Consider the following 16373-nt stretch of genomic DNA (forward strand, 5'->3'; position numbering starts at 1 on the left):
ATATAACGCAAAACCAGCAACAACACACAAAGACCAATATGCCATATAGCCTGCATATAACGCAAAACCAGCAACAACACACAAAGGCCAATATGCCATATACATACAGTATAACGCAAAACCAGCAACAACACACAAAGACCAATATGCCATATATATATAACGCAAAACCACCAACAACAAACAAAGACCAATAAGCCATAGGCCTACATATAGCGCAAATAGTGCGCAACGCTCGTGTGCCCAAAATGTCAACAATATTAAAGTTTATGAAGGAGGCAAATGCCTGCTGGCATTTTTCTTTAAGCAGTCATTTCTGCAATTTTCCAAATAATCACATTTCACCTCCTCAAATTACTGTTGCAAATCTCTTTACACCACTTTCTTATGTGCGTATACACACACAAAATGAAATGTCCCCAAGCACATTATATCATCAGCAGGTTCAGCATCTTAAATAACGACTAAAGAGCAAATGAAGCTGAACTTACATTTCAGAAACACGCACGGCAGGCCTTCATCGCAGCAAAGGTCTTAACTGCATCCTCTATTTCGATTCTCCGTCACATATGAAACAGCCAGCCACCGCTGTCAGCGAGCCGAGCCGCCGTATTGAAGCACTGGGCGCGCTGCGCCCATACCTCCGGTTCAGTTTCCCGAGCCCACGAAGTGCGGCGAAAACATTTTCGGTGTAACTGCCAGACGGTTCATCTCGTCTGCGACAATCTTTGCGACATCCATCTTCATTGAATTTTGATATCAGAGAGAGCTGGCCAGAGCACAGCATAATAAGTAGCCATGTGGTTGACTTGGAGGGCGGGGGCAAAAGCGCCGGGTTATTCAGTATGGAAATACACACAGACAATGACACGCCACGCCCCTACTGCATGCTAGAATCTCCGAAAACAAGCCGATTTCAACCTCAAAATGTAAGCTTTTAAATATACCAATACTGCTATCTCAAACATGGAGAGGCTTCTTCATGATTTCAATTAACAGATTCTCCAAAAAATTGAAAATCACCAATTTTGAAAAAAAACTCTTCTTTCTCATTTTGCTCGAAAGTTGTGCTGCCGACTTGTCTCCCTGGTTTCTGTGACGGGTCACAAATAAAAGAAATAAAGATAGATTAGTTAGAAAGAAAGAAAGATTAGTTGGAAAAAAGAACGAAAATTAGGTGGAAAAAAGAAAGAAAATTAGGTAGAAAAAAGAAAGATTAGTTAGAAAGATTAGTTAGAAAGAAAGAAAAAAGAAAGAAAGATTAATTCGAAAGAAAAAAAGATTAATTCGAAAGAAAGATTAATTCGAAAGAAAGATTAATTTGAAAGAAAGAAAGATTAGTTCGAAATAAATAAATAAAGAATAAACAAAGATGGATTAGCTTGAAAGAAAGATAGATAGATTAGTTAGAAAGAAAGATAGATTAGTTGGAAAGATTATTTATAAAGAAAGATATATTAGTAAGAAAGAAAGGTAGATTAGTTAGAAAGAAAGATTAGTTAGAAAGAAAGAAAGATCGATTAGGTAGAAAGAAAGAAAGATTAGGTAGAAAGATTAGGTAGAAAGAAAGATTAGTTAGAAAGAAAAAAGATTAGTTAGAAAGAAAGAAAGATTAGTTAGAAAAAAGATAGATAGATTAGTTAGAAAAAAGAAAGATAGATAGATTAGTTAGAAAGAAAGAAATATAGATTAGTTAGAAAGAAACAAAGATTAGTTAGAAAAAAGAAAGATATATTAGTTTGAAAGAAAGAAAGATAGATTAGTTAGAAAAAAAGATTAGTTAGAAAGAAAAAAGATAGATTAAGTAGAAAGAAAGAAAGATTAGTTAGAAAGAAAGATTAGTTAGAAAGAAAGAGATCAGTTGGAAAGAAAGATTAGTTAGAAAGAAAGATTAGTTAGAAAGATTAGTTAGAAAAAAATAAAGAGAAAGATTAGTTAGAAAGATAGATAGATTAGTTAGAAGGAAAGATAGATTAGTTAGAAAGAAAGAAAGAAAGATTAGTTAGAAAGAAATATGTATTAGTTAGAAAGAAAGATGCATTAGTTAGAAATAAAGATAGATCAGTTAGAAAGAAAGATTAGTTAGAAAGAAATAAAGATTAGTTAAAAAGATTTGTTAGAAAGAAAGATTAGTTAGAAAGGAAAGATTAGTTAGAAAAAAGAAAGAAAGATTAGTTAGAAAGAAAGAAAGATTAGTTAGAAAAAAATAAAGAAAATTAGGTAGAAAGAAACAAAGATTAGTTAGAAAAAAAGTTAGAAAGATTAGTTAGAAAGAAAGAAAGATTAATTCGAAAGAAAGAAAAAAGAAAGAAAGATTAGTTAGAAAGACAGATTAGTTAGAAAGAAAGAAAGATTAATTTCGAAAGAAAGATTAGTTCGAAAGAAAGAATAAATAAAGAAAGATAGATTAGCTTGAAAGATAGATTAGTTAGAAAGAAAGAAAGATAGATTAGTTAGAAAGAAAGATTATTTAGAAAGAAAGATATATTAGTTAGAAAGAAAGAAAGATAGATTAGTTAGAAAGAAAGAAAGAAAAGGTAGAAAGAAAGATTAGGTAAAAAGAAAGATTAGTTAGAAAGAAAGAAAGATTAGTTAGAAAGAAAGAAAGAAAGATTAGTTAGAAAGAAAGAAAAAAAGATTAGTTAGAAAGAAAGATTAGTCAGAAAGAAAGAAAAAAGATTAGATAGAAAGAAATAAAGATTAGTTAGAAAGATATATATATATATATATATATATATATGTTAGAATAAATTAGAATATTACTTGAAAATGAACATGAAAAATGTGAGCATGTACAGCACTCAATATTTAGTTGGGGCTCATTTTGCCTGAATTACTGCAGCAATGCGGCGTGGCATGGAGTCGATCAGTCTGTGGCACTGCTCAGGTGTTATGATAGCCCAGGTTGCTCTGATAGTGGCCTTCATCTCTTCTGCATTGTTGGGACTGGCGTATCGCATCTTCCTCTTCACAATACCCCATAGATTTTCAATAGGGTTAAGGTCAGGCGAGTTTTCTGGCCAATTAAGAACAGGGATACCATGGTCCTTAAACCAGGTACTGGTAGCTTTGGCACTGTGTGCAGGTGCCAAGTCCTGTTGGAAAATGAAAACTGCATCTCCATAAAGTTGGTCAGCAGCAGGAAGCATGAAGTGCTCTAAAACTTCCTGGTAGACGGCTGCGTTGACCTTGGACCTCAGAAAACACAGTGGACCAACACCAGCAGATGACATGGCACCCCAAACCATCACTGACTGTGCAAACTTTACACTGGACTTCAAGCAACGTGGATTCTGCGCCTCTCCTCTCTTCCTCCAGACTCTGGGACCGTGATTTCCAAAGGAAATGCAAAATTTACTTTCATCAGAGAACATAACTTTGGACCACTCAGCAGCAGTCCAGACCTTTTTGTCTTTAGACGCTTCTGACGCTGTGTCTTGTTCAAGAGTGGCTTGACACAAGGAATGCGACAGCTGAAACCCATGTCTTGCATATGTCTGTGTGTGGTGGCTCTTGAAGCACTGACTCCAGCTGCAGTCCACTCTTTGTGAATCTCCCCCACATTTTTGAAAAGGTTTTGTTTCACAATCCTCTCCAGGGTGTGGTTATCCCTATTGCTTGTACACTTTTTCTACCACATCTTTTCCTTCCCTTTGCCTCTCTATTAATGTGCTTGGACCCAGAGCTCTGTGAACACCCGACCTCTTTAGCAATGACCTTTTGTCAGTTTTGTCAGTGCCACAGACTGATCGACTCCATGCCACGTCGCATTGCTGCAGTAATTCAGGCAAAAGGAGCCCCAACTAAGTATTGAGTGCTGTACATGCTCATACTTTTCATGTTCATACTTTTCAGTTGGCCAACATTTCAAAAAATCCTTTTTTTGTATTGGTCTTAATTAATATTTTAATTTTTGGAGATACTGAATTTGGGATTTTCATTAGTTGTCCGTTTTAATCATCAAAATTAAATGAAATAAACATTTGAAATATATCAGTCTGTGTGTAATGAATGAATATAATATCCAAATTTCACTTTTAGAATGGAATTACTGAAATAAGTTTCAAGTTTCAAAAGGTGTGTCATTAAAGCATCAGCGACTGATATACCTCTTCTTGTTCAAGCATTTCAAGATGGCCTGACCATGAGCAAGCTGTCGGTGCTAGAGCCTCCTGTTATTTTTGGTGACCCCATTCGTTTCATTGAGTTTAAGCAATCCTTTGCAGCACTTATTGACGAGAAAACTATTTCTCCTGCTGATAAGATGTTTTATCTCAAGAAATATGTGAGTGGTCCTGTAAGAAAAGCTTTAGAAGTAACCATGCCACATGTCAAAGGCCTTCAAATTTTAAATGATTCCCAAGAAAATCTGAAACGTGTGCTGAAATTACCAGACTGGGCAATCGGCAGATGGAATCGTCAAGTCACGAAATTTCTTTCTGAAATTCATTAGTATCCCACTTTTAAAGAATTTGCTGCTTTTGTGTCTACTGAAGCGGAGATTGCTTGCAACCCAGTAACCTCATTTTATGCTCTTCATGTTGTAGAACCTGTCACTGAAAAGGCAAATCTGAAAGAGACCACGAGAAACAGAGTTAGAGTTTTCACCACTCAAACGAACATCGAGAGTCGAAAAGTTCTCAAACCAGTGAACAAAATTCTGTGTATACTTTGCCAGAAAGATAGCCATCAACTTGTTTCAGTTTCCTCAGCAAACCTTTGGAGGAGCGACAGAAATTTATCCAAGAAAAGAGGCTTTGCTTTGGATGCTTGAAGTCTGGTCGCAATGCAAAGGAGTTTCGTTATCGTCTCACTGGTAATAGCTGCAAAAGAAGGCAGCATACTACTAGCTTACATGACAACTTTGTGAAAATGGTAAAGACTTTATCTTCTGCAGTTCAGACTCAAAGTGATCCTGATGGTACAATGAATGCAGTGGCCTTGAGTGTAAGTGGAGAAGAGCGAAATACGTATACTTCAATGATTGTACCTCTCTGGGTATCTGTAAAACAAAATCCAAGTTGTGAGAAACTGGTGTATGCGCTTTTGGGTTCTCAGAGGAGTGATAAAGGAGTGAGTGATGCTCCACAGGCAACAACGTTTCCAATAAAATTGAAGCTTATCACCATGCTTGGAAAAGATACCCTCCTGCAGGGAGAGAGAGTATCAGGACTCCAAATGAGAGGATACAAATATGGTAATTATATTGATTTACCACCTACCTATAACCAAAGAGTGCATACCAGTTAATCGTAGCCACATTCCTACTTGTAAAGTCGCTAAAAACTGGAATCGTCTTACAGTCATTGTGGACAAGATACCTCCATTGCAGGACTGGGATGTTGCTCTTTTAATGGGCTACAACTGTTCAAGGTCAATGACTCCCAGAGAAGTAATAGTAGAAGGAGATGATGAACCCTACACCATTCGGACAGACTTAGGATGGAGTATAGTACGTTGTTCTTCACCACACTCTGATTTACCTGGAGTCAGTAGATTGTGTCACAGCATTGGGGTTAAGGAGCTTCCCTTCATCACACCAGGTGATGTCATTCATGTCCTTGAGAGTGATTTTAAAGACACTGAAAAAGAGAGTGCAAAGGTTTCCCAGGATGATGTTCTTTTTCTTGAGAAATTAAAGGAAGGTATACAGAGGAATGTTCATGGTCATTATCAAATGTTGCTTCCTTTTAAAGTGAGGCCCAACTTACCAGGCAACAAACAATGTGTTATAGTTAGACTCAACCATCTCAAAAGAAAGATGGCGAAGTATGAGTTGTATAAGAAACGTTACAATGAATTCATTAGTGAGATCTTGCAGAGAGGAGATGCTGAGGAGGTATATAATGACGGCAAGGAAGGAGAAATATGGTACTTGCCTCACCACAGTGTTTTCCATCCGAAGAAGGCAGACAAATTGCGTGTCTTAATTCGATTTCGTCAACACCCCATCGCACTTATGCGTGATGTAGAGAAAATGTACCATCAATTTCAGAAAAGTTCTCTGACGTGAAAAATCTTGATCTTTCATTTGATGAGCTACCCCTAGAAAGAACTCTTGGCATACAATGGGAAAGAGAATCGGACTGTTTCAAGTTCCAAGTTCAGTTGAAAGATCAACCTGTTACTCAACGTGGCATCTTGTTTATTGTTGCTTCTGTTTATGATCCTCTAAGACTTATTGCACCTGTGCTGTTGAGTGGAAAAGAAATACTGCAGGATGTAAGTGTGGCAGTGGATGGGATGACCCTCTATCGAATGAACTTAATCTAAGGTGGGAGCCATGGAGACAAGAAAATAGATGTACCGCGAACATATGCACCATCTAGTTTCGGAAGAGCTATTCAAGTTGAATTACATCACTTTTCTGATGCTAGTGTCCATGGATATGGTCAATGTTCATATTTAAGACTCAAAAATGAGGAAGGAGACATTCGCTGTGCACTGGTGATGGCGAAATCAAAATTTGCACCTCTTAAAGTTACAACAATCCCCAGATTAGAGTTAGCAGCTGCCGTTGTTTCTGTCAAAGTGAGCAGTATGCTTAAGAGAGAACTGGACTATGCTGTTTTCGTGGAGACGTTTTGGACAGACTTCAAAGTAGTATTGGGATATACAAGTAATGAGGCACGCAGATTTCATACTTTTGTAGCTAATCAAGTACAAAGAATACGCCTCAGTATAACTCCCCAGCATTGGAAGTATGTTCCAACGGAGGAAAACCCTGCTGATCGACCTAGAAGCTAATGGAGGCTTGGCAGAATAAAGGAAATTATTTCAAGTGATGACGGGCTTGTAAGAAGAGCCAAGATTTTTCCAAGCGACCCGAAGCTTAATGCAAAAGGCAAGCGTATTAACAAACCGTCCATAATTGAAAGAACAATGCAAAAACTCATTTTATTAATGTTAGTGTTTTTTTCATTTGGAAGTTTGTCATCGAGATATTGAAAGGTCAATGAGTATCATTTAAATTTTTCTAAACTCATGGTTTAGAATTCTTAATGTTGGTTTGAGGTCATAGTTGATTTTTTAAAAAAAGAAAGAAAAACAGAAAAAAATGGGCAAAGAAAAAAGGGATAAAAGGGAAATTATTCGTGCTTGTACATTTGATGAGGTTTGCACTCATAATTTGGTGGGAGTGTTAATGACTTTGTTATGTTGTCTGCTTTGAAAATATGACAATAATATAGTCCTTAAACTATTTATTTATTGTTTATTTTTGTATGGTATTTAATTTTTTTATCTTGGGTTTCATTTGTGTTGTGGTAACCGAGGTCCTTTATTTTGACATTCACTCGCGTGCTTGAACACCTAATAAATCAAAACATTATATCCACTCACGCGAGTGAATGTCAAAATAAAGGACCTCGGTTTTGTAATAGTACTGAAAACCTATTGTATTTGTACTGATTTTTATTATTAGGTGTTCAAGCAAGAAGTGCTGAAAACCTATTGTAATTGCTATTTGAAAAAAAAAAATTCCCCTAAAACGCATCGTGCAGCCCAAACCGTAAGGCCCAGAGACTTGAAACTCGGCCAGATGGTAGGCCTCAATTTGGGGACAACCTATCAGAGTATGACACGATTGGCCCATAGGTGGCGCTACAGCAACCAAAAGTACTAAATTGCTCATAACTCCTCGACCTTTGGTCCTTGCCGATCTAGGCAAGAAAAATTTTCCGCTATGTCGAATTTTGGCCGAAACCTACTTTTGCGAAATAGTCCCTGGTTTTTCGCCCGATCAGAGCCAAACCAGTCTAGGCCTATTCTCTGGACTCTCTAGATCAATAATTATCGAAAGAAACATTTTCCGCTATGTCGAATTTTGTCCGAAACCTACTTTTGCGAACTAGTCCCTGGTTTTTCGCCCGATCGGAGCCAAACCAGTCTAGGCCTATTCTCTGGACTCTCTAGATCAATAATTATCGAAAAAAAGTTGAAATTTTGCATTTGGGTGGCTGTAACAGGGTCATTTAGATAAGTGGCGGGGCAAAATACAGTCAAAAGCCTATAAATCCTAAATGAAAAGTCAAAACTTCACAAAAATTGATGAGCATATGTGTCATAACATTGTGAAGAAGCATGCAAAGTTTCATGGAGATCGGACCATAGGTGGCGCTATAACTGTCAAAAAGGTCTCATTATTATTTGGTGTTCAAGCACGAAGTGCTGAAAACCTATTGTAATTGCTATTTGAAAAAAAAAATCCCCTAAAACGCATCATGCAGCCCAAACCATAAGGCCTAGAGACTTGAAACTTGGTCAGATGGTAGGCCACACTTTTGGGGAGAACCTATCAGAGTATGACCCCGATTGGCCCATAGGTGGCGCTACAGCAACAAAAAGTACTACATTGCTCATAACTCATCGACCGTTGGTCCTAGCCTCGTGCTTTTTACACCACTGTGATCCTTGGCCCAAGTCGGACAAAATGTATATCTCCAATTTCGATTTAGGCAAGAAATATTTTCCGCTATGTCGAATTTTGTCCAAAACCTACTTTTGCGAACTAGTCCCTGGTTTTTCGCCCGATCGGAGCCAAACCAGTCTAGGCCTATTCTCTGGACTCTCTAGATCAATAATTATCGAAAAAAATTTGAAATTTTGTATTTGGGTGGCTGTAACAGGGTCATTTAGAAAAGGGGCAGGGCAAAATACAGTCAAAAGCCTATAAATCCTAAACGAGAAGTCAAAACATCACAAAAATTGATGAGCATATGTGTCATAACATGGTGAAGAAGCATGCAAAGTTCCATGGAGATCGGACCATAGGTGGCGCTATAACTGTTAAAAAGCTTCAAAACCATGTATTTCCTATGGTAAATTACCTGTATTGGCTGTAAATGGTTTTTTCCATCTCCATCTATGATCATATAATGTTCATATCATAATGTTCAAAATCAGTGCAGTACAATACTCTGGACTCTCTAGATCAATAATTATCAGAAAAAGTTGAACTTCTGCATTTGGATGACTTTAATAGGGTCACTTCAAAATGTGGCCTTGACCAAGTGTCCATGAAAGCCTATATCTCTTCAATGAATGCTCACATCTTCTTAAAAACAAGTCAGAACATGTAACTCTAAATAAGCATGACAATTTTCAGACAAATTGGAGCAAATATGCCTTTTAAACAGTTAAAAAGGTGAAAATGATATGAACATAATGGCATATTAAGCCAATAAGTGGTATTCTACTGCCCCCTGCTGTTTAAAAAAGTCATTTTGTCATGCTACTAACTAATATGATTCTATAATTCTTATTTAGACTTTACAAAATCACTATTTTAACATTTACACTCACATTTAGTCAAAATTCATCTATTGAAGTATTGCTACTGACTATTGTGGCACATTGAGAAATGTGAATCCTGAAGGAGACTTGCAGTAAACATTTTTTCCATCACATAGTTCAAATGTCTGTATCTACAACAGAATGTGTGTGTGTAGTCCTATATTTCTGAATAAATGCTGAATAACCGGGTTAATAGATTACAAAGACATTATGTGAAATACTTATAGACCATTAAAGTATATTTTCATAATGACACATCCCAATAGCATTGACAAAATCAACAACAACATTTGTCTTTGTGTGTGTGTGTGTGTGTGTGTGTGTGTGTGTGTGTGTGTGTGTGTGTGTAAGCATATGTCTAAATAAGAGACCTGTGAAAACACTTTATTAATAAGTATAATGGCCAGCAGAGGGCAGTAGAAGACCACTTATTGGCTCAGTTTCATTTTGACAGACTTGATTTTCATCACTATTCTACACTAAAGCAAACCTGTTTTTCCATGTTAACTATTATAAGACAATCTTTTTTTTGGCAGTTTATCACTTCATTGCTATTGACACTTCACATCAATGCTAGCAATGTGGTAAAACATGGTAAATCACGATAGAAACATGGTAAATCATAGTAAATAATACTATTACATGGTGTATCATGGCAAATCATGCTAGCAATGTGATGAATCATGGTAAATCATGCTACAATCCTGGTAAATCATTCTAGAATGTGGTATATCATGGTAAATCATTCTATAACATGGTAAATCATGGTAAATCATTCTATAACATGGTAAATCATGGTAAACTATGATAAATCATGCTAGAATCATATTAAATCATACTAGAATGTGTTCAATTGTGGTAAACCATGCTAGAGCAGGGTAAATCATGGTGAATCATACTAGAACTTGGTATATCATGGTAAACTATGGTAAATCATGCTAGATTCATGGAAAATCATACTGGAACATGGTAAATCATGAAAAATCACACTAAAGTTTGGTATATCATGGTAAATCATGCTAAAACAAGGTCTATTCCATCTATGATGTCAGTGTTTAAATGCTTGCTACATGAAACTTAATGTCTTTTGATGCTTTTGAGCTTAACTGCCTTAACTGCTTGAACACCGCTAAATGCTGCTTGCAGCTTTAATTAGGTGTTCAAGCACGAAATGCTGAAAACCTATTGCAATTGTACTGATTTTTATTATTATTAGGTGTTCAAGCACGAAGTGCTGAAAACCTATTGTATTTGTGCTGATTTTTATTATTATTATTATTCTGCCGTAAAACGCATCGTGCAGCCCAAACCATAAGTGCTGGAGAGCTGAAACTTTGTCAGATGGTAGTACAAAAATCGAGGAGAGGTTATCAAATTATGAGCCCAATTGGCCCATAGGTGGCGCTATAGCAACCAAAAGCGCGAAACTGCTCATAACTCCTAGACCGTATGTCGTAGACTCAAGTGTCTTATATCACTGGAAAGCTGGAAACCTGAAGTAAACAACACATAGACATCATATAGATAGACGCCCTATCCACCGCTACTGCCTATTGGCGCGGACGAGCCGTGGGGCCGCCATCTTAAACCGGTCACCCGCTCCGCTCAGTGTAATCTGTTTGGCAGGTGCAATGAGCTGCCAGCGCATTTAATTAATCATATCTCACTGAATACCGAACTGATTTTCACGCGGGTACTTTTGCTGCAAAGGTCATACACGTAGCTACGATACAGGACACATTTTTTATTTTACTCACAAAATACAAACAATAGTACGGTAATGTTAAATGTTAAATATTACTTGTGAAAAGTAATCCCCGAGTGATGGTCCGCCGATTTGAGCAGGAATATGCTGCACAGTGCTCTGGCATCTACTGCTGCTATGCAACGCAAATAGGAGTATGACCGGTTTAAGATGGCGGCCGCATTTCTTGCGCCACAGCGGCCAATGGGGCATCTAGTCTCTATATGATGTCTATGAAACAACATATATATCCGATTTTATTTCCGCCATGATGGATTTTACGCCATTTTGAATTTTGTATAAAAACTACTTTTGCGAACTAGTCCCTGGTTTTTCGCCCGATCGGAACCAAACAAGTGCAGAAATGTTCTCTGGAGTCTGAATATCAATAATTATCGAAAAAAAGTTGAAATTTTGATTCAGGTTCGCTAGGGGGTGCAAAAGGAACGTTGTGGGCGGAGCCTATTTTACTAAAATGGCTATAACTCGAGAAGTAAATGAGTATGAGTGTGTATGAGTTCAATTTGAGGTCACAGTAAAAAAATCGCGACGATTGAACACTAGGTGGCGCTGTAATGGGAAAAAACCACAAAAACGGGTCTGACCACCTGACGGTTAGTCCGATTGACTTGAAAATTGGTATGCAGAGTCTTGGTCCAAGGTGCCATGTATGTCTGAGGAAATTGGCGCATCTCAAAAAACATGGCCGCCATCGGCCAATGAATTTGAGCACCTATTAGACAAGGTTAATGGAGGTCGATCAGCATGAAACTCGTTGGGCATGTTCAACTCATGGCCCCAGAGGTCTGTAAGAGTTTTGAAAGATAAAATAAAATTCTGCATCAAAATTTATAGACAAGACAAGTAGTTTGTTTAGGCATGGTTTGTAAGGAATTACAAACCTGTGCACATATATTCAAACGCACATAACTATAGAATCAATTCTTAATGCGCATGTGAACGCCATCAGCGTCTATCACAGGGCCGGCGCCACGGGGGGGCGTGAGGGGGCGACGCCCCCTCAACGGGACTCTCCCGCCCCCTCAGATCACCATGAATGTAAACGGGATTTTAGTGATAAAATATGCTATTTAAAAATCACATTTTGCCAATTACATTTTCACATTTTCGTGAATATTAACCTAAATTTATATTTTAGTTAGCCCTTTCACTCGTAAGTTTAAAATATTCTAACTGACCACCCAGCGTGAGTTTTTCAAGGCGACCGTTATTTAGAACCTGTCGCTTTAATGTTTCCATGGTGACGCGTCATTGCTTGTCACGTGACAGAGCGCAACCGCAACACAGCGCTGAATGAATGATGATCTGCTTTTATGTCATTTTTCCTTTTTTATTCAAAATATTCACAAATGTATTAGCTATAGCATGAAACACTGATATTCCGATTGTCAAATATGTGCATGTGGATGTGTTTTGTTGTTTGTGCGATGGGCGGCGCCATGTGGTTTGTGCCACTGCCACAGTTCAGAGAATCAGATCTGTTGGATTTACAACACGTAATTTCTCCACTAATCATGAAATACATAAGTGGCCGGTGAACTGAAGAAGAAAAGAGCAAAATGTAAAGCTACTTACAGAGTGTGTATCCAACATGTAAAACGTGTCGTCTTATTGTTATGGAAAGGATTATTATTTATTGCCGCTTCCATAGACATTAGTGTGTTTTAAAATTTCACTGATCGAAGCGGCAACGAGCACTTTGATCACTTGATTTAAAAAAAACTACACATTTCAGCGCTATAATGACTCTAATTTGACAAACGAACAAAATGAATGCTCTGCTAGTTAACTGGAGATGTTTTATTATTTGTATTGGTACAAATTGGTACATGCCGCAAAGATGTTTTAAAAAGTGGTGGGGAGAATATCGACCCTGGCAAAAAAGTGGTGACGTGCGTTAATGTGAACGCCCCCTCTCGGTATTCCAGACGCCCCCTCATCAGTTCTCGGCTGGCGCCGGCTCTGGTCTATCACAGGTTCACGTTTAAAGTCTGTTTAGAGAGAACGGTGTCGTCTTAGCGGCCCCTATTTTAATAACAAATGATCATTTAGACGGAAGTGAATCAATCAAAACTAACTTTAGCTGGAAAAAACATTTTTCAAGAACCACTATAAAACCAAACCAATCTCTGTTACCTTAAATTATATGTTTATCTCTATAAAGCTGCTTTGAAACAATCTACATTGTTAAAAGTGCTATATAAATGAGGATGACTTGACTTGATTATTAATTTTGACACAGTTTCCTACAGGATAAAAAGTTAAAAATCCATTGACACACCTATGGCTAGAAGAGAGTTAAACAGCCTGACAGGGATAATAGTGTTAAAAGCTGAGCTAAAATCAAGGAACAAAATACGAGCATATGTGTTCTTAGACTCAAGATGTTGGAGAATAAAATGTGCGCTTAATGACACTGCATCATCCACTCCCCTATTTGCCCTGTGGGCAAACTGGTAAGGATCAAGTGTAATATGCGCTAGGTTCCTACAGACTAGGCGCTCGAACACCTTCATAACAACAGATGTGAGTGCAACAGGCCTGTAATCGTTAAGGCAGGTGATGTTATTTTTCTTAGGCACTGGAATAATCATAGCTGATTTAAAACAAGCAGGTACTATTGATGTAGTGAGAGACCAATTGCAAATGTGAGTGAGTATGGGAGTAAGCTGGTCTGCACAGCTCCTCAGCGTAGCTAGTGTGACACCATCAGGCCCCTCTGCTTTTCTGATGTTTTGATGGTGGAGCAACCTCCTGACATCATGCTCTGAGATTGAAAAGGGGGGGATTGACCAACCAAACCAAGGTGGGGAAAACTAAGAGAGCTTGTCTGAGCTTCACTCGTATCAAATCAACAGTAAAAATCATTAAGCTCAGGGAGGGAGGGGTCACTATCTAAAACCTGATGCTTGATCTTATAGTTAGTGATTGTATGCAGGCCCTGCCAGACACCCTTAATGTCATGGTCTTGGAGCTTGTTTTCAAGTTTTACTCTATAAATGACTTTAGCTGTTTTAACTGCCTTTGAAGCTGGTATTTAAGGAGTCTGTATTGCGCTGTCACCACATCTAAATGCAGCATTTTTTTTATCTTTTTAATCTAATCTTACATCCTTATTAAACCAGGGCTTGTTGTTACTGTAACTGATGACAGTTTTTTTATGGGGATACACACAGACTCACAAAAATAAATATATGACATTACGGTATCATTGAAAATGTCTATCATCATGCTCAAAAACACTCCAATCAGTAATATCAAAACAGTCTTGTAACACGTGTATGGCCGGGGGAGATCTCCACCTGACCCTCTTTGTCGTTGGTTTAGATGTTTTGAGCTTCTGACGGTATTTGGGAACGAGGAATATAGTGTTGTGATCAGACTCACCAATCGGGGCTCTAATTAGAGCTTGATACGCCTCCGGAATGGAGGAGTAACACTGGTCCAATGTTTTATCCAGCCTGGTGGGAATGTAAATCTGAGGCTTGTATCTAGGAAGAGCTTTCTTCATAGAGACGTGGTTAAAATCTCCCAACAGTTGGAGTTTTCCGCGGCGGAGATGTGGTCAGCCAGTTGCTGTATCGCCGGCGTCGTCGCAGCGCTCGGTGGAATGTAGACCATGCACAATATGACGGAGGAGATTTCTATTGGTAAGTAAAAGGGATACACTTAACTGTGAGATATTCGGGGTCCGGTGAGCAGTTTTGCTGTTCGTACACCAGTTCTGGTTGGTGTAGACGCAAACACCACCACAGCGCTGCTTAAGGGATTCACTGGTGCGATCCGCCCGATGTAAGGTGAAGCTCCCCTGTTGTAGCGCAGAATCAGGAGTATTCTTATGCAACCAAGTTTCTGTCAGGCAAATGGCAGAGCAATCCCAAAAATCACGTTGGGAAAGAATGAGGGCAGTAAGCTCGTCCTTCTTGTTTGTTAGCGAGCGAACGTTGGAGAGAGTGAGGCTCGGGAGGGCTAGCCGGTGCCCCCGGTGTCTTAACCGAACCAATGCTCCTCTTTGCTTGCCTCTCTTCCTCGGCCGGTGTTTTGGGTAATTCCAAGGGAAACTAGGGTGTGGATCTACCACAAATATCTGTGAAACCGGCAAATTGTCTCGGATATGAATGAGTTCGGCTCTGTCATACCGAATGAGTCCATCGCCGGATTCCAAAAACAAACAAAACAACAAGTAGACCAAACAAACGGAGAGCAAAACCAAGTCGCCAAACTGCGGCGCCATTTTGAACAACTTAATTAGAAAAGGAAGCTTATATTCAACATGCTCAAGCGAACTGGCAGAGGTTATGAAGAGGGGTCAATACTTTAAATATTGACTCTTTGCATACACTGAAAGTTTTTGCAAATAAAATCCTTTAAAACATGAAATTCTTACCATTATTTTCAAGTATACTGCTCCAAATAATCTACAAATACTGAAGCAACAAACTTTGCACAAAAAGTGTCAATAAATTATGCCAATACTTTTGCTCCCGAATGATCTAATTTATCAAAATTATTGAATTTATACTGTTAAAACTGAAGTTTGTAATTCCAGTGATTCCAAACACCACAGGTTCATTGATTAATCACATTAAAATTCAATTATGAGAGCTGCAATGGGGGGGATTAACAACTTAAATTTTGGGTTCATTCCCCAAATCAATCATGATTTCTGTATATTCCAAAAAGACTTGGAATATAAAGCAAAAATCATATGGACTAATTTATGAGTTTGTTATGGAGCATCACAGAACAAGCAGGTAAAAAGGTACACAATTTTTAATCATAACATAAATTTATATTGTGGCGATCTTAGCAAAAATATCACTCACAAATGAATGTTTTTGGACCGTTTTAGTCGCAGTTTGGAGCCCTGCACTGTGTGCAACAACATGAACTATCTGTATCTCTTTCACATGTGCAGTGAAAAATTAATTTCACTTATAGTAAATAAGATGATTTTGATCAAATTCTGTGTTGAATTTGTGCTGTAGATGATTAACTAGACATAAGCTTACCATGCAGGCCGCCTGTACAGCCTCACTTAGACTGGCTGCGTTAGGATCACACCAGAACATGTGACAGATGAAGTCTCCAGGTCCCTCTGCCATGATGAATGCAAACGTGTGCACATCCTTCCCGACTCCCATGAACGACAGGAAACGCACACGACACTCGGAAAGAATTTCCTCGGACTGGGTTGGTGACATTGAGAGGTGCAATATCAGTGAAATGATTAATCTAAGCAGATTGTTACAATACATTATTACGTATTTGTGACCGTCATAGTATAACATAAAGTTGTGGTCAGAATTATTGG

At 38.2% G+C, this 16373-nt stretch overlaps 1 protein-coding gene across 4 annotated transcripts in view; it reads right to left on the reverse strand.

Moving 5' to 3' along the window:
- Positions 1-16373, reverse strand: part of apbb1 (amyloid beta (A4) precursor protein-binding, family B, member 1 (Fe65)) — a 157779-nt gene that overhangs the window by 5971 nt on the left and 135435 nt on the right. For all 4 annotated transcript variants that reach the window (XM_077243452.1, XM_077243453.1, XM_077243455.1 and 1 more), the window contains one exon: positions 16072-16248. In XM_077243452.1, coding sequence (XP_077099567.1) covers positions 16072-16248 — 177 coding nt within the window. The remainder of the gene's footprint in view (positions 1-16071; positions 16249-16373) is intronic.

Source organism: Siphateles boraxobius, unplaced genomic scaffold (assembly GCF_051911475.1).
Source record: "Siphateles boraxobius isolate OS27281-9 unplaced genomic scaffold, OSU_SipBor_1 25, whole genome shotgun sequence".
NCBI lineage: Eukaryota > Metazoa > Chordata > Actinopteri > Cypriniformes > Leuciscidae > Siphateles > Siphateles boraxobius.